Below are 18,422 nucleotides of genomic sequence, written 5' to 3'. Positions count from 1 at the left end.
GTTTAAAACATGAGAACAATCGTGTATTTGGTTTTTTTAATATGTTCAAAACATGAGAATATTCTACGGTCGTACTAATATTCAGTTTGTTTGATACGAACATTTCGATCAAATTGTACGAGACATACTCAGTAGTTTTATGCCATGCCTCGAATGTTGGTATATTATGACACAAATTAACCTAACAATGCTATGACCCAAATATTCATTTACTATGACCCAATGTATCGAGTAATGCTCATTACATGGGCTATCGTCTACAAGAAACAAGAGGAAAGCATTCCAAGGCCATTGTAATGGAAGTTTTTCTCATCTTACAGATGTGTAAGATGAAGTAATATATAGTAACAATGACATCCAGCCGACATATAAACATGGTTTAAAAAATGTGAATTACAAGCTCTAAACATCGTTTCATTAAAATAGTGGTAATCTAAACATCCTTTCGGTGCTTTTGGGATCGGCGTTATCTTCTTCTTCACCGTCGTTCTCTGATACACTACGAGACATCCAACCAATTGAAGTGAAAATTTTGCCAGATTTTGTCAATTTCAAGTCGTTGTACGAAATCTTACTAACCTTTTTCCGTCATGCCTCGCAGATCCAGAAGCTCAAGTGTCGACCATTGTTGAAGTAGGCTTTTGGTTCACCCTCCTCGTCGATTTCAGAATCGTAAATTAGGATTAGAGTTTTTGTGGAGTAGCCGCTTTGTGTGGAGGTAGGGTTTTTCTTGATTTTGTGGAAGAAGAAGAAGAATTGAGGGAAAATAGAGGAGTTTAGCGTGTGGAGTAATTATCCCAATAAATCCGTTCTTAAAAAACGGAAGGGCGGTTCATTATATTTTCAGTTCCTCTTTTCAGTTCATTATATATTATGACCCACAAAAATGGTTGACCAATCCAGATCATGGCCATTCATCTTAAGATCTAACGGACCATATATGGTCTGTATTTCTATACTTAGGGGCTTCTTTTGGTAGATGAAAACCCTATATTTATATATGCAATTATTGAATGCAAGGGATTGAAATATTTGAATGAAGGGGATTTGATTTAGAAGATTGTTTCTGTGGAATGAAATGTTTTGAATCAAAGCACGCAGTTAACTCAGGGTTCCAATTGGTATTATTGTTGTAGTAACATGTTATTAGAAGTAATTTTCTCTTTTTTTAGAACATACTAATTTTTCTTTTCTACATTATTTAAGAAGAGAGTCATAACAATATTTTAAATAGGATGGAGAAGTATAATTTATAATATCATATATTATTTTTTTTTACCTCAATACATTGTTTACCAAATAAGAGGGTTCACAATGCATGTCCAACGTCATGTTTATTGTTTAAACACCTTTGAAGATGAAAAAATACATATTCCACATTAATTTATAGCACTCTTATGTCCCAACGAAGATGATCTACTTACTTTTTAAGTTTGTTCAAACCAAGATGACTCATCTACTTGTATAAAATCTCATGTTAACCAAGAAAGGAGATATCTTCCTTGGAACGAAGGGAGTACGTTTTTAGGGATATTAGTTCCTTGTAAAATCTCGTGGTTAAGAGACTCTGCAATAACATGCTTCCTTTACCAGAGTCTTTCGGTGCTAATTTATTATTTAATCATATAACACCAGCAAATTATAATCTGATTAGAGGTCTACATACAGTCGCAACAGTTTGAAATGAGAGCTTTTTTGGAGTAGAAATCAAGATTTTTGGGAAGTGGGCATAGCAAGAGAAACTCCACCAGGTAAATCCTTCCACTGTTGAGTCACTGTCTTTATCTGTGTGTAAAACTGGACTCCAGCCTTACCTGATATATTCATCCCAACCCCATAAATTATTAGTAAATCAAAATCACGCATTTTCACACACAATCACAACATGTTAAGAGGAAACTACGCTTTTTTACCATAGAAATTGAGGTCGCCAGCAAACGAAGCCTTGGAGCCGGTAAATGAGAAGAAGGGCAATGGAACGGGAATAGGGACATTTATACCCACCTGAAATATGGAAACTTGTATTACAACCCAATTTTACAAAGTGGGTTTGGTTCAGCTGGGATCCATCTGATAAGGCGGATGAAATTCGTAATTTTAAAATAAAATGATTTGGTACCTGGCCTGCTTCTATCTCAGTTTGGAACTTTCTAGCCACTATTCCGGATGATGTAAAAATAGCAGCACCATTTCCGTATCTGCAGAAACAAGGATGGCATGATTACTCAACTGTAGTTGTTTAATAAGGAAAAGTTGATCAAAGAGAAAGAGGAAGTACTTGTTTCTGTTGACTATGTTGATTGCCTCGTCCAAACTGTCAGCCTGATAAGCAGAAGAATATCAATCAGCGATGAAGTCACACGATGGAATAGAATTAGAGCTGTTAATGTTGATTTTTACCTGCATGCAAATAAGGACAGGACCAAATATCTCCTCCTGGAAGTCAAAATGAGGGATTAATATGTGTTTGTGAAAAAGCTTTCAGAAAATTACGAGATGGCCAAGATTTATTTATACCTTATAACATTCCATATCAGCTGTTACATCAGCTAAAATGGTGGGGCCAACAAAGTTGCCTTGTTCATATCCTGGAACCTTCAAGTCATCAAAGAAGGCAATGTAAACTTTTTGTGTGTGGGCAAAAAAGTTAAACGGCATTAAGCATATTTGGTACATCTAAATTTGTTCAAGTATTACTGTATAGTTTCCTAAATCTTAACTGTCTTCAGAAGAAACTATGCCGAATAGTCCTGGAATTCTTTCATGAAAAATACCTAGATCAATAGGGTGAATACTGTAATTTGGCATGCATTCTTCGAAGTATACTGAAGAATACAGTAGTCCAATTCTGTTGCCCCCCGTTAAATTAGTTTGAAACAAGTATCTTGGACCTTTCACGACCAACACGATTTATAAAAACAAGGAGAATAAGTCATGCTCTTTGAAGTTCTCAATTCCCTTCTATGTTTTGAGTTTCACCCTTATATATCATGGAGAACTAAACATATCATGGAGAAGCTGGAGAAAAGCCGTCACATGCAAGTCATGCCATTTCGTGATTCAGAAAGTCACAGATAAGAAAGTACCTTAATGTTTCTCCCATCAAGCAGTAATCTTGCTCCACTTTCGACCCCACTCTGAACTAATCTGCATACTCTTTCCTTTGCCTGAGAAAATTTACAGTTAAAAGAAATGAAGCTGGACAGAATTGGCGAGAATAATAAAAACAGACAGCTTCCGAGCCTTATGAGATAATAAGGGACTAGATGAATTGTAGATAAACATCTTTATCAATTCAGTATGAAGACTGGTAATTCACCTGCTTACTGATGACTGGACCGAGGTCTGCTTCTGGATCTGTTCCAGCACTAACTTTAAGGGCTTTGGCGCGCTCTACTATCTTTTCTTCCCTACAAAGTTTTAAGGATAGACACAAATGTTAATCTTTTCATACTGAAATGACAGGATAAAGGCAGGCATATTTTTAACTCAACATTTCCCCTGGTATAATGTTGAAGTATGCTAGATGACAAAATCTCCAGAGAATATCATTATCAACATATTTGAATCTATTGAACAATCATGTCCACTAAAAATACATTCAGCTTTTCATTACAAGTTAGTCAACCTTTATACAGTCTGTCAAGAAGGCTATGAGGAAGAATCTGAGAACAAGATGGTATAAAATTGATGGACATACCAGAATTTTGAATCTCCAACAAAAACAACAGTGCTAAGTGCCATGCATCTTTGTCCAGCAGCACCAAAACCAGCTGCCACTAATGCGTTTAGTGTGGCATCTATATTGGCATCAGGCATCACGACCCCATGGTTCTTTGCTCCCATATTGGACTAAAAGTTTGCCAGTGTGCACTTATTTTAGAAATCATTTGATCAAATATTTATGAAAAGCTGAGGAAAAAAACCAGCATGCTCATGAGTAGATCAACACACAGACCTGAACACGTTTTCCGCTAGCTGATGCCCTTGAATAGATATGCATGCCAGCCTTAAAAATGAGAGTACATGTCAGCGCATAATCTCACATAACCAGTCATCAAGAGAGTTTTAAGTGTTACATTCAAGAACATTGGAAACAACATATTACAAGTATCTGTACACGACCTTGCACATGAAAGCATCCGTGTGTGTGTGTGTGTGTGAGAGAGAGAGAGAGAGAGAAAGAGAGAGATGTGAAAAGAATTGGCGGGGGTGGGGGGAAAGTCAAAGAGATTCATAAGATGATGAACAAGGTCAAGATCGAGTATCCATGTGTGAAGACAGTTTACAGGTGGTGTTAATGAGTACATAGGACATGCATGTTGCCTCATTTCAGGTTGTTGTGCTGTTCAGAAAAGACTAACAAGAGTTCAGGAACCTTGGAACTCAAGAATATGACCTAAATGTGTTTGATAATTTTACCCATACACATCTGCTTTATATACTTCATATTCCACTCGAGATCAATCATTTTCTTTTTCCCTTCTCGAAGAAACTGGAAAGGTCTACCAGACACCAAATATGAAACAGAAGGAATAGTCATTATAGAGGAGGGAGGACTAACTGTATTTGAACCAACAAATGACACAGCTCTAATATCTTCATCGTCACAAATTGCATTAACAGTGTCCTGAAAGAAAGAGCAACAAAATTCTGTTAGAACAACAGAGTGGTGTTTCCTTGACTTGTGACACTGTTTTCTTAATTACAAACATATTTGATGGCATACATGAGGAAATACTTAAGAGGATTGAAATATGTGGGCATACATTGGTGCCATGGACAATGTTCAGTACACCGTCAGGCAAACCAGCCTCCGCTGCTAATTCTGCAAGAATCATTGAAGCCCCTAAAAAGCAAGAAAGAAAGATGAGAAACACAGAAAAATAGATATATAGTAAGTGGAATAATAGCACAGGCGTCAAGACAATGCATATTTCTGAGATGAAGGGAAATCACAACTGTGTTTAGTGATCATACTATCAGAAGCAAATAAAAAAAATGAGGTATACTTATATTCTTTATTAGTACTATTTTCTAAAAGGAAGAGTTAAAACCAAACTATCAAACACAAAGATATGCAGATGTGAGCATGAATTTACATCTTAAGTCTTAACAAATTGGAGTGGATAAGTGCCTGAGAAGCCAGTCAATTCTTCTTAAGTTGTTAGTGTAAGGGTGTCTTTATGCCTAAACAAACATTTTGCAGAGTTATTTTGCTCAAAAAAAAGTTGGGGAAGGATCTACTGACTTGGTCAATACTCTCGATTTGATTCATACAAGAACAAAAAACTGATATTGTCTACAAATCATAAATCACATGCATGATATAACAGTAATAATCATTTCCTACTTAGTAATTTCAGTGGACAATGAGTTTTCATACAATCAAATATAAACACGACTCCACTAGCATGCTAGCAACAACTTATATCTGAAAGTCTGGGTCTGATCAGCACCATACGAGATAAGACTGATTTACATAAGTTTAAATCTATAAGCAAGTATGACCTAGTTATCTGTAATATAGTCTAAGACACTACTGCTTCCAACTAAACTTCTTCTGGGTTTTCATGCACAAGAATACTATATTAATCAATAGAATACTTTAAAAGAATATAGCACCTGGATCTTTTTCAGATGGCTTTAGAACAAATGTGTTTCCACATGTGACTGCAACAGGAATCATCTGCCACATGACATAAAAAGAAATGACTTCTGATGAACAATTTTTCATGTCAGCACTTCTATCTCAAAAAATTGAAATGAAATTCAGAAGATGGTCACATGTATTTCTGAATTAAAGAGAAACAAAAAAAGGCTTTAGTTTATGGAAACATCTTGAGAATAACATTAAAGAGAGGCAAACATACCCATAAGGGAATCATTGCAGGGAAGTTGAACGGGCAGATCCCAGCACAAACACCTAGAGGTTCTCTAATGCTATAGGTATCGATTCCATTTGAGACGTTGGGTACATACTCTCCCATCTGTAGAGTTGCCATACCACATGCATGTTCCACCACCTCTTCAAGGAAGATCATCATAGCAAAGACTCAACAACAAGAAATACATTGTCTATCTGAGAAAGAAAGAGAACAAACAGAACACTAACCTAGCCCTCGGAACACATCTCCTTGAGCGTCCTTTAATGTTTTTCCTTGTTCTGTTGTAATGCTCAAGGCAAGCTTATCCTACATTAAGAATCCATCCTTCTTATCGTCAATATCCACCACGTATAAAACAAAAAGTTAGTTGATAGGGCTAACCATGTTTTTACGAATGAGTTCTTGGAGCTTCAGCATGACGCGCTGCCGTGTTGTAATAGGTGTGTTCCGCCAGGATGGAAATGCCTCTTTTGCAGCAGATACTGCAGATTTGAACTCCTCTTTTGTTGTCAGGGGCACTTGAGAAACAACCTCTTGGGTTGCCTACATTAAAAAATCAAGTAAGAGGGATTCGACACAAAATGTCAAATGAACAGTTACCAACTCAACCATGCAAATGCTCACTTACAGGATTTATGACATCAATGGCGTCGGACGAATGTGAGTCTACAAACCTACCTCCAATTAGATTCGGAACCCTCTGCACAGACATGAATTCTCAGGCGCATAAGCAACGAAAAGTACATTTAGAACTTTACTGACATTACTGAATGCAAGTATCTTCTTAAACCCAAAACTATCATTTATGGGAGAGCTAGTAGTCGAAAATCACTAGTCCAAACTCCAATCAACGAACGTTTCCCATGCCGCAAGGCTGAACTACAACAATTTGCATCTCCTAATGTGATTTGTGATCCATCCCAAGAAACTTACTTAGAGTGCAGCTACAGGTAACAGATACAGATTTCTCACCATGGCATCACAATTCATATACATACTTGCAAAACACACAGTCATATGATTCAAAAACCTGCACACTAACCTTCAAAATTTGCTCACTCTACTCTCACTTCTAACTTCTAACAACTAGAAAAGAAGCAAAAAAGCACTAACAATCACCAGTTCCTCCCAAAATTTCAACAAAATAAAAAAGTAAAATACAATCCAAGAACTCACCAGCGAGCTGCCAGGCCTCGAAGACGGCTGAGCAACAGTCGAGAAACGAGCATTTACAGCCCCAAATATCCCTGGACTCAACCTCCTCATATTCCTCGCTGCATAAAGCCAATTTCAGCAACGCACTTTTTAAATAAAGCACCACACATGCACACTAAACAGTTCAATTAGAAATTCAAATCACACGATCCAGAATTTGAAGATGCAACTCAATCAAATCATCCAGACTCATCCTAAACAAACAATCAACACTGTAAACAAGCAAAAACCTATATCCATCTAACAACAGCAGTATTCGCGAGCTCATCAGAAATATAATCTGGTAGTGTGAAGATTGAACTAGTTAGTTACCTCGCTGGATCGAAAACTTCAACATTTCTAGCTTTGGTTGAAGATTTTTGCTGAAGAAGTGAAAATGCAGCGTGCCACTCTCTCTCTGCTGGAGTAGTTTTTTTTTATTTGGATCAATTATTTTTATAGTTTTTTTTTGGATTAATTTATTCGATGCTGAGTTGGATTTCTTCTGCACTAGTGTTTTATATTGGTAATCTTTATCCCTTTGGTGGGAGAAAGGAATCATTTTAGAATAATTGCATTTCTTTATTAGGTAGTTTTATTTATTGTGTGCATGATTTACTTTCTCTTTTTTATATTTTGATTTTATAATCATAAATTTGTTAACGAGAATCATGATTGAATCTTTTATGATCTTTATTCTTTTATGAGTTTATTATCTCAATCACAACCTTGAATTTCATAATTTATCCATTTTATACTTAATCTTTAGTGATGACTTACTCGTTTGTGTGACATAAAATTATTAAAAAAAATCATTTACTTAAAAAAAAACTTCAACTCTCCTTCTACCTTCACTTGGGATAGGTAGTCTCTATAATTGTTTGGGTTAGTAATGTCAGTTTGATGAGATTGAGCAATTTCAAAGTGAATCCGAGGAATACAAATATTTTAAAATTATAAATTAGGAAAAAAATTATTTGGATGGGGGATATTCCTACTATTTATTGTTATTGCAAATCAGATTACTTTTCTTATTTATAATAACTAAATCGAATATAGAAATTTATTAATTAGAGTCAGATTACTTTCTTTATCTATAATTAAAACCAAAAACAAATAAATTTAATAATTGAAAATCAGAAAACTTCTCATATCACAATCATAGCCAAGACAAACATGGTGTTATATCGTTTCTTCTAAATTGTACTCCCGTTTCAATTAAGTTGAGTCATTTTTTTTAATAAAATAAATAAAATATTCAATTTTTAATCACGTACTCTTTCTTTTTCTTTACTACTTTATTCCTCTCTCAGACTTTCAAACACAATTTATTAATCTTCGTGCCCAAAAGTTTTGTACTAGACAGAGGGGAGTATCAATGTAATTAATCGCTTTCAGACGTTGAGGATCACCTGTGACATTTCCTACTCAATCTCCTACTACGTACACACAATCTCCCAAATCACAATCAGTATTTTTCTTTGAATTTAATGAACAACATCAACATACTAAGTTCGATTTGGAATGAGATATTTAAAAAAAAAAAAAAAGGAGTTCACAATCAATCAATCTTGCTCAAATTGGGCTTCTCGACGAAGCGCATCGTGAATTCCCCAACTTTTTCCACGGAGCCTCTCTTCCCGGCCCTGAGCAGCAGGGTTTTCGGGTTGAGGTAGGAGAAAATGCCGTTCTTCAGCAGCAGTATGTCGCCGGGCTCCACCGCGTCGCACTCGTCGCCCCACAGCTGGAAGTTCACGGCGGCGGTCTCGTCGGCGACCAGGGCGAGGCAGGTTTTGCGCTGGTTCTTCACAGCCACGTGGCCTTTCTCCACGACTATGAATTTCGCGTTGATGTTGTTTTCCGCGGCTGGGACGATGCTCTTCAGCGGCTGCAGCTGCACCGTCGTTTCGCCCTCCATCGGAATCGGTTGTGGGATTTTGTGGTCCGTGTCGTTTGATCGAACACTTGGTGCCCCAAATTTGCAGTTAGTAAATCAAAGTAAAGCCTAATGAATTAATTTGTTGGAGATGGCGCATATTTATTTTGGAGATTGGCATAATTTAATTTTTTTATACTAGTCCTATTTACTCCACATAATTTGACCCAGAATTCTATTTCGAACCGTCCCATATAATTTATCCCACTTCACTTTTACCATTTTGGTAGTGTGTCTCATATTCCACTAAGCATTCTTACTCACATTTTATTATAAAACTAATACTTTAAAAGTAGGACCCACGTCCCACAACTTTTTCAACTCACTTTCCATTACATTTCTTAAAACTCGTGCCGGATCAAAGTGTCCCGAATTATTTGGGACGGAGTAACTAATAATGTGGGCAGTGGGCGCATATTTTTTATAAGTTGGCACATGTTTCTTATTATTTGAAATTGATTTTACAATAAGTCTAGATAAATTATTAGTATTAATTATTTTTTTAATAATATAAATAAATAAATCAAATAAATTATTGATAAGTGTTTTTGGGTTAATGTGTAATTTAGATAAATATGTAGGTAAGAAATATAGGACTACTCGAGGTTTATAAATGAAAATTTGAAAAAAATTATGATGGTCTTATTAGAGTAAATTTTATAACATGGCAGATAGTAATATAGTATAAAAAAATTTAAATTTTAAATTTGAATACAAAATAGTGAATTAATTAAAATACACGAAATTCAGTGAGAGCAATGGTGAATCACATCTCTTGAGTCATTTACTATCGTTAAAAAAACCAATACTTTAATTTAATATATTTATTTTTAATTATTTATTATATAACTATTAATTTATTCTCAAACTTATGATGAGATGAAAAACATAAACGAGACTATTAATAAGTGGCGAAGGGGGTTAGTTAATTCAACACTCAACAACCACATACACTGATATACATAGATATACTCTACAAGACTAATCTACCACCAATTCTTACTCTTCAACACAAATACAAACAAAATAAAATTCAAATCATCAACACGCAACACCAAGGCAAAAAATCGAGCCACCGAAAGGCTCAAGTGACTGACCTAAAAGTGTAAAGTCCAGTGAGAGCCATCCAACTGCGGGATCGAAGACATTCCGTCGCTGTTCGGAAGATCTCGGGATTGTTCTAGAGACTCACCATCACTGCTCGGGAAATCCTTTGAAGCTACTAATGGAATGGACATCCCGTCATGACTCGGGAGATCATCATGGAGCGGTAGAGGCACCCCTTCCCCATTCGAGAAATCCCTCAAGTGCAGCCCCAGCGACACGTCGTTGCTTGTGAAGTCGATGGATGGAAATGCGTGGACGTCTCCACTGTTGCTCCGTGCATCATATGATGCAAGTAGCGAAGAAGATGCTCCGCTGCTGGGGAAATCCTTCCACTGCTGAGTCACGGTTTTGATCTGCGTGTAGAACTGAAGACCGGCTTTACCTGCAGCGGGTAAGAACAATAGTTATGAACCTTGTTTGGCAATGGATATCAGAAGCTTGATGTTTTTAGTGTTTTACCATAATGGTTGATGTCGCCGGTAAACGAAGCGTCTGAACCTGTGAAAGAGAAAAGAGGCAATGGGGATGCAACTGCCACATTTACACCAACCTGGATTCAAATAAATCAGTATCACTAAAACCACAGAACATCGTTCGTCTGGTAAGTAGATGAGCTAAATCAGCTGAATAAACGAAGTTGAAATTGATTTTGGAAAAAGAGTGAGCTACTATTATGATTTAAACAGAAGTGCTCAGCAAGTGTTCCGAAAGCATTGCAGAAAAGTTCTTACCTGTCCACACTCGATCTCAGTCTGAAATTTCCTTGCGGTGGCACATGAAGATGTAAAAATGGACGCTCCGTTTCCATGTCTGCACCACGTAAATAATTAGGTTATGCAAGCAATATAAAAAATTGAACTCTTCAGAAAATCCAAGCTCACTGACTTACTTGTTTCTGTTAACAATGCCTATTGCCTCGTCTAAACTCCCAGCCTGAACACAAAGAAGGTCCGGAAGAGAAAAAATTAGTTAACATACTAAATATTTGCAGCGATGAAGACTATTTACAAGACGGGAATATATACAACCTGCATGCAAAGAAGAATTGGACCCAAGATTTCTTCCTGCGTATTGAGATTAAACGTTATTTGACTTATTTCCATAAAGCAATGAGCTAGGGAGTCTTCTGAAGATACTTTACCTTATAGCATTCCATGTCTTCAGTGATATCAGTTAGAATTGTAGGACCAACAAAGTTTCCAAGCTCATATTTAGGAACCTATTTTTTCATCATAAAACTATGAGTAAATAGATCAACCCATAAAACTACCTCGTAGTTCAAAAAAAACAGTTGTTGGGGATTCAATAAAAGGTATAGTAGTCAACAGCTCAATAACAAAGGTTTAGTAAAAATTTGGTGACTATCCAAGCATTTTTGACACTGTTGAATGAACATAAGGTGCCTAGAACTATAATATAGGCATTCATAAAACATGGGAGGGGGGGCTAACAAAACGATTAGAAGATCTAAAGACGCACCACAACTTTTCTCCCGTCAAGAACCAATCGAGCACCATTATCTACAAATGTTTGGACCACCCTGCATATCCTTTCCTTGACCTGAAGATCAGAGAGAACACTTATTAAAATCAATAGAGCCTCATTATTAGCAGCAATACTTATAACCTGCTTGATTAGTCAGAGGCACTTTAACTGTACAATCTTTAGGAAAAAAAAGAAGATTAAATATCATCGATGCACCTGCTTGCTGATCACTGGACCTAGGTCCACTCCTGGTTCAGTCCCTGCATCTACTTTGAGTGCCATGGCACGCTCCACCAGCTTACCTTCCCTGAGAAAATTGAGCCAGCACTAACTAGCTAAAAGTTTCCCCTAGTAACTGTTTATCTCATGCCAAAAACAACAACATACATAACCACTATATATAGATGAATATACAAGATTCTTTATAAATAATTAGTACAATAAGTTTCCAAAAATTTGTGGGCCCTCCTGGACTCTCCCCCATTCCCCACCAACAGGATTCATTTTAATAATCATGAATAAAGATAGCATACCAAGACTTAGAGTCTCCAACAAAGATAACAGTGCTGATTGCTGTACTCCTCTGTACAGCAGAGCCAAAGCCAGCACAAACCAAAGCATTTATAACAGTATCCATATGTACATCTGGCATGACTACTACATGACTCTTTGCACCTACATTGCTCTGAAATACCAACAAAAATCAGCTGCAAATGAAATCAAAACTATCAAGAGCAAATTGATGCTAAAAAAGAAGTGAACTTTCACCTGAACACGTTTACTGTTGGCAGATGCCCTTGCATGAACATACATTCCAGGCTGGAAACAAAAAGTCATGTGAGGCTATAACAACATGCCGTAATTACCTTCGACTACCAAATAACTGCAGAAGCTAGGTAACTATCAAAATAAGTGCGTGCTTTTTTGTCTCCACTGAACCACCAATAAGAAAAATCTTTAGTTGCTGATGAGATATCAGCTAGGCACATAATAGAAACCATTACTGTGTCAGAAAATGCAGAAAACAGCACTCTGGAATATTAAGTTACAGTATAAACCATCAACTTTATGTTCTTATGTATAAAATAAACCAAAAGCATGACAAACCAGGGTACTACTATAAGATAGGAGAGAATAAGATGCATGTGTTAAATATTGAAACGTAAATGATAGGGACCGAATCTGGAATAAGTCTATATAACCATATAAAAATGATCACATGCCTACCTAAAGTAAAGAATATACATACATAGGAAAGGGTAGAGATGTGTTAAACACAAGCCACTAAATAAAATCACTGTGAACATAATACACGTTCCACATGCACACTTCCAGTTAGAAATGAAAAAAATATGGCAAAACTGAACTCACTGCATCTGAGCCAACGTATGACACAGCCTTGATTTCATCATCATCGCATATGGCATCAATGATGTCCTACGAAATCTCAAAAAAATATTAGAAGCAAATATTCGTCAGATAACGCAATAATACTCCGTAAAATAATTCATGATTTTCCAAACACATTGTCTAAAGCATTTTTTCTACTGGAGAGCCACAATCAACATGGATAAGCAGTATGCAATAGTTAAGGAAGAACCCACAAAATCAAATCATCCTAAAATTTATTAATATGACAAAACAATATATCATAAAAGAGAAAGATTCCAAATACAAACAGAGAGCTCACATTGGTGCCATGTATAACATTTAGGACTCCATTAGGCAAACCAGCCTCCACCGCTAACTCGGAGAGATGCACACAAGCTCCTGAGAGTAAAGGAAGGGTCAGAAAAAAGGGCATTTACTTTATAATGGTGCGTACAAAGCAGATAAAGAACATGCAATCCACAACGAGGATCTAAAAGTAGAGGAAAACAAGTAAACATTAGCAAATGGTATATCATCAGATAAGTGTCAGAACTTTCTACATACAAATGCTAGTGAAAGATATTAAAAACTAAGAATGACTAATGATCATATATCACTAAAATCAGATAATCTTTAAGTTAAATGTGACATTCTATAAATATACCTGGAGCTTTCTCAGAAGGTTTTAATATGAATGTATTGCCACATGTAATAGCAATCGGAAACATCTGCGGAGAATTTTCATGCAGTGAGAATAACGAAAGTGTGGAAACTACAAGATTCAAAACAGTAAGGATTGATAAATGATAACTAAAGAAGTAGAATTTGAAAATTGAATTGGAGAATATGCCCAATAGACACAATGCAACTCACATGGTCATCTCCAGAAACATGGTATAGTTTTTGAAGGATGGAAAAATCATTTGGAACCTTAATTTAAAAATTCTCATAGTCTAGTACTCCCTCCGTTCCTTCATAGTTGAGTCATTTTTCTATTTCGGGAAGTTCCCTCATAATTGAGTCATTTCCATATATAGTAACTTTTTCATCTCTCTTACTTTACTTTCTCTTACTTTATTCTCTCTACTTTATTCACTTTTTACTTTATTCTCTCTACCTTTTTTCTCTTTCTTACTTTTTTTATCTATTTATTTAACACATTCAACATTCATTTCTTAAACTCCGTGCCGAAAAGTTCTGCCTCAACTATGAGGGAACGGAGGGAGTATATTATTTAGTATTGTATATTTTTCCCAATTTTATTATTGCCATATGTGCATATCTGTCTGTTGCGATTCTAATTAAGTGATGTTGATTAAAGAGACTATTTAAGCTTCAACTTTAAAAGAAGACTTCTTTGGAAAACCATTTAATAACACTTGCCTGACAAGATTTTTGATTGTTTACATGCTAAGCTGGTTAAGTAATTGTTTCTAAACCTTTAAGATTTTTAACACGGATACCTTCTAATGATTCGCAACAGTGTCTGTAATTAGCAGGTAAACAATCTATCCTCTACTCTACAGGGAAACTGGTTTCGACAATTCATTGAAGGAACGCCCATCCTAACAAGCTACATCTTACAGGCTAGAAGTCAACCGTATTTGATATGAAAAGCAAGGAGATTTTCAACGGTTCATATGCATAAGAAGCAAACTGTAGCTTCAGAAAGAAACAAGCAGAGAGAACTAGAAACCAACCAATAACGGAATCATGGCAGGAAAATTGAAAGAGCATATCCCAGCACAAATACCAAGGGGCTCACGGATGCTATAAGTATCAATGCCATTTGATATATTTGGGAAGAAGTCCCCCATATGCAAATTTGCCATTCCACAAGCATGTTCAACAAGCTCTGCATAAAACATTCTATCAGACTAAACCACGCAGCTTGCTGAATCTCCACCATGAAAGAAATCATCAAATTTGACAAGTAATTCTTCTTTGGTGTTGATGATATCGTTCAGTTAAAAATCATTGAGAAAAAAAGTAGATAAAATAGAATCAGAGAAAAGCAGATCTACACTCAAAGTGTTCCTAAAAGTTACAAAGATCAGATGCAACTCTAACTTTAGTTGAAGATTATTCTGTCCCGTTATGTTCTATCCAGCAAAGAGGTAAAGTATCATATTAAGATGTTTTTTATTTGCTCTATCAATGTATGAAGTTCCAAGGAGCCTAATATTTAAATTCCAAGTACCACATGTTTTTTTTTCTCTTTTTTGAGGCCACCGCCAAAGGAATACATGGTTTAGTAAGGCAATAATTGCAATAAAAGACGGACTCACCAATCCCTCGGGAGACATCATTAAAAGCATCCTTTAATGTCTTACCCTGCTCTGATGTTATGCAGCTGGCAAGCTTATCCTGGAAACAATTGTAAGGTCTTCAATAACTTGACTCGTAAAACTGAAAGAGTAAAGAGGTAAGAGTACCAAAAATTTACAATATCACGTCGAATAAGCTCTTGAAGCTTAAACATAATTCGTTGCCGAGTAGTAACGGGGGTATTTCGCCAGGATGTAAATGCTCTTTTCGCTGCAAATACTGCAGCCTTAAGCTCCTCACCCGTGGACAAAGGAACTTGTGCAACCACTTGTTGTGTGGCCTATAATTGTTTATAAACTATTAGCATTAGATACTTTAGAAAACAGTGATGACACATATACATTCTAGCACTCACAGGATTTAACACATCGACAGATGATGATGACTGTGAATCAATAAATCTACCACCAATAAGATTTGGGACCCTCTGTGAGACCACAAAAAAAGAAACATTCCAAAAGTATAGATTAGATATAAACCCAGATATGAGACCACTTAGCTCTCACTAAGAGAGTGACCAATAAAACCCAGTCATAGAATAGTCTGAGAAATAAAAATTTCATCTGTGTGGCACTCATTACCGGGGGATACCGTTTCTTCCATGATGGCTCCGAAGATGTTGAAGGTTCAGAGTTTCCCTCAACTGCTGTAGGAGATTTCAGTGTCTTCAATCTCCTCACTGTTGCAAAAGATATAAATAAGGCAATTTATGTTACATCTCAAGTGTATGCTAGGAGGAACAAGGCCGTTTGGAAGGGCACAAAATCAACATACTTTCTACAAGAGTCGGAAACATACAAGTCCCTTCAGATGTCCATGTTTTGAAATGAAAGCAAAAGCTTTCCCAATATTTGTTATATCAAGAACTCGATAAAGACAGGCTCTTCATTTTGCACCATGTCTGCCCTCCCAGGTTTTACTTGATTACTGTAATGCGATTTTTAGATATTATGAAATGGTAAAATTGTCTCTTTGTCCCTGGCAGCTATCACTGGGAAAATTTATTTGATTTCAACCTAATCTTCTAAAACATCTGACTGGACCATAATTTAATGCTGGGTGGGATATCTTTCATAATGTCCACCTCGCAGGCCAGGATGATATACATCCTTTGGTTGTTAATCTCCATCTAATATGCTTCAGTAACAAATAAACAATGCCTTCTTCCCTTTTATGTTCCCTATTCTCAAACATGATTCTCTAATCAAAAGAAAAAGCAGGAAAAGATATACCACATGATTATTAGTTGCAAGCGAGTAAAATATAATGGGTTGGTGTGAGGCGGTAATCTCACGGTAATCTTATTTACGATATCGCATTATCATGGATTATCGGAATTCATAGTGAAGGATGAGTGGATGACTGTGGCCACAGTTACGAAAATAATGAGCTTAAATGTATCTATAGTTTAGAAGATGATTAAAAGGAAACATAGACCTGTAAGATTCCCTTGCCGAAGCTTGGCTTTCACATTATAAACATGCTTTGGTGTAGATAAAAGCTCGGGATTTGTTTGTCTAAGTCTTTTAAGTATCTGGCGAGGTTTCAGACCTGCATCTGTCATTTCCTTGATTAGCATGACTTCTCTCTCGTTGAAGCGCCGCGCAGATGGATGTTCTGATATGTCCTTCATTGGTTCATGATTATGTGAACCATTCTTAACTGTGAGTACCCACAAGCCATCCTCCTTCTTACCCACTAGCTCGAATGGGCAGTTTGTCAGTCGCGAACCAGATTTCCTTTTGCGCAGAGGTTCACCAGTGGCCTCATCAATAGTTTTGCGCCTATCTCGATAAACACCTCCTCTGTCACAACCAAGGACTACAACTCTCTCCTTCTTAGACTGCTTAATGGTGACAACATATCCCTGAGAGACGGCAAACTCCCCAACATGTTCAATAAGTTCTTCTCTATCAATGAAACTCCCAGGTGGAGGTGGGAGCATCTGTGGAGTTTCATCAAACTCCATGTAACTGGTCAGGGCAGATCCTGGAGAGCACAAACTATATCCGCTGAAGTCAGAATAAGCTCTCAAAATCACGGTGACTAAAAAAGTATATCAATTCATATAAACCCGGGGCCAATAACATCTGCGCAAAATGACTATAATAATAGTTACACTACTAATGGATAGAGATTAAAATTGGTACATCACATATGTGTTAAGTAAGAATACAAGAATGGAAGATGTGGCTGACATTGCTAACTACAGTCCTTTTCTTCGAAAGTTACTACAATCCATCTAGAGGCTCCCTCAAATTACATAGTTTCCATACGATTATTTTGATATCCCACTGTACATAAACTATTGTTTTCAATTCTTTTTCCTTTCTCAGTTTAACCACCTGCATTTCAAGTATCTGTAAGAGGTGAGTGGACCTATTCAGAAATCTTTCGCAAAATTTTTTTTGATCCATAGGATCACAGCACCAGCTGATTTGGCAGGAAAGCTCTTCAAACCATAAGATACAACACGGTTTCAATATCGATTCAGTAATTCACAATGTCAACTTCACGATACCTACATTTCACACAAATGCAAGGAAACAGAACAAAAACTAACACTACACATCGCATAACACGGTAAAGTAACAGCAATGCACCAACATTGATCCTAAAACCATACAGCGAGATAATGCAAATCACATTGCAGCTGAGAAACGCAGGGAGAACTCAAATTCGTTAACATAATCAATGAATTCAAGCATTTCTCGCAACTAGTTCAAATAATGCTAAAAATCAGAATCAACAGGTTACTGATCTAATGCGATTAATTCATAATATCGGAATTAGAAGTGAGGAAACACTGAGGACTCTACTTTACCGGCGACGGAGATGAAACCGGCGGTGGGGAGTGCTGATTTTTCGGAGTCGGAAGTGAATCGGCAGTTTTCTGTTTACTTTATTTATTTTGTCTTTTTCTTTTACTTTTAAATTTTGTGAAATTTTTTTAGAGAAAGAGAGTGGAAGCATGGATGGGGAACTGGAGATAGCTATAACCCTAGTTCTGAATTGATTCAGATATTTCTCAGCAAGGGCATTTTTGTCATAACCAATGTTATTTGATCCAAATGAATTTATTACATTCATCCATCCCTTAAATTTTATTACTC

General features: G+C 36.5%; 3 protein-coding genes across 4 annotated transcripts; all 3 read right to left on the bottom strand.

Moving 5' to 3' along the window:
- Positions 1-1,597: 1,597 nt before the first annotated feature.
- ALDH6B2 (aldehyde dehydrogenase 6B2) lies at positions 1,598-7,560 on the bottom strand. Its single transcript, XM_048126537.2, has 19 exons — positions 7,416-7,560; positions 7,065-7,162; positions 6,517-6,588; positions 6,270-6,431; positions 6,116-6,194; positions 5,874-6,028; positions 5,626-5,689; positions 4,770-4,849; positions 4,565-4,630; positions 3,959-4,009; positions 3,701-3,852; positions 3,320-3,410; positions 3,087-3,167; positions 2,518-2,595; positions 2,401-2,436; positions 2,279-2,322; positions 2,120-2,198; positions 1,914-2,004; positions 1,598-1,814 (listed from the first exon to the last, which is right to left on the bottom strand). The coding sequence occupies exons 1-19, from the start codon at positions 7,438-7,440 to the stop codon at positions 1,708-1,710; spliced, it is 1,611 nt and encodes a 536-aa protein (XP_047982494.1). The 5' UTR covers positions 7,441-7,560; the 3' UTR covers positions 1,598-1,707.
- A 977-nt stretch (positions 7,561-8,537) lies between these two features.
- On the bottom strand, positions 8,538-9,116 carry LOC125224513 (Nucleic acid-binding, OB-fold-like protein). The gene has a single exon (XM_048127922.2). The coding sequence runs from the start codon at positions 8,998-9,000 to the stop codon at positions 8,644-8,646; it is 357 nt and encodes a 118-aa protein (XP_047983879.1). The 5' UTR covers positions 9,001-9,116; the 3' UTR covers positions 8,538-8,643.
- Positions 9,117-9,895: 779 nt separating this feature from the next.
- On the bottom strand, positions 9,896-18,301 carry LOC125223221 (methylmalonate-semialdehyde dehydrogenase [acylating], mitochondrial-like). Of its 2 annotated transcripts, none has more exons than XM_048126256.2 (20): positions 18,129-18,301; positions 16,747-17,312; positions 15,891-15,988; positions 15,665-15,736; positions 15,428-15,589; positions 15,270-15,348; positions 14,682-14,836; positions 13,646-13,709; positions 13,301-13,380; positions 12,982-13,047; positions 12,379-12,429; positions 12,144-12,295; positions 11,827-11,917; positions 11,605-11,685; positions 11,267-11,344; positions 11,154-11,189; positions 11,015-11,058; positions 10,857-10,935; positions 10,585-10,675; positions 9,896-10,507 (listed from the first exon to the last, which is right to left on the bottom strand). In XM_048126256.2, the coding sequence occupies exons 2-20, from the start codon at positions 17,276-17,278 to the stop codon at positions 10,116-10,118; spliced, it is 2,403 nt and encodes an 800-aa protein (XP_047982213.1). In that variant the 5' UTR covers positions 17,279-17,312; positions 18,129-18,301; the 3' UTR covers positions 9,896-10,115. The 2 variants fall into 2 exon arrangements, with proteins under 2 accessions (XP_047982213.1, XP_047982211.1); XM_048126254.2 differs by having other exon boundaries at positions 18,134-18,301.
- Between the last annotated feature and the right edge of the window lie 121 nt (positions 18,302-18,422).

This window comes from Salvia hispanica, chromosome 1 (assembly GCF_029641045.1).
Source record: "Salvia hispanica isolate PSC_SH4W2 chromosome 1, Shi_PSC_v1, whole genome shotgun sequence".
NCBI classification, from domain to species: domain Eukaryota; kingdom Viridiplantae; phylum Streptophyta; class Magnoliopsida; order Lamiales; family Lamiaceae; genus Salvia; species Salvia hispanica.
This window is presented reverse-complemented; position numbering and strand designations above follow the sequence as displayed.

Coding starts and splice junctions, on each gene's coding strand:
- ALDH6B2 (XM_048126537.2), bottom strand. CDS start 7,440: ATGTTGAAGTTTTCGATCCAGCGAG. Junction 4,850..5,625: donor GCCATCTGAAAAAGATCCAG/GTGCTATATTCT, acceptor CTTGCTTTTTAG/GGGCTTCAATGATTCTTGCA. Junction 2,199..2,278: donor AACATAGTCAACAGAAACAA/GTACTTCCTCTT, acceptor TTGTTTCTGCAG/ATACGGAAATGGTGCTGCTA.
- LOC125223221 (XM_048126254.2), bottom strand. CDS start 18,282: ATGCTTCCACTCTCTTTCTCTAAAAAAATTTCACAAAATTTAAAAGTA. Junction 15,590..15,664: donor CTGTCGATGTGTTAAATCCT/GTGAGTGCTAGA, acceptor AAACAATTATAG/GCCACACAACAAGTGGTTGC. Junction 13,710..14,681: donor CTGCCATGATTCCGTTATTG/GTTGGTTTCTAG, acceptor AATTCTCCGCAG/ATGTTTCCGATTGCTATTAC.
- LOC125224513 (XM_048127922.2), bottom strand. CDS start 9,000: ATGGAGGGCGAAACGACGGTGCAGCTGCAGCCGCTGAAGAGCATCGTC.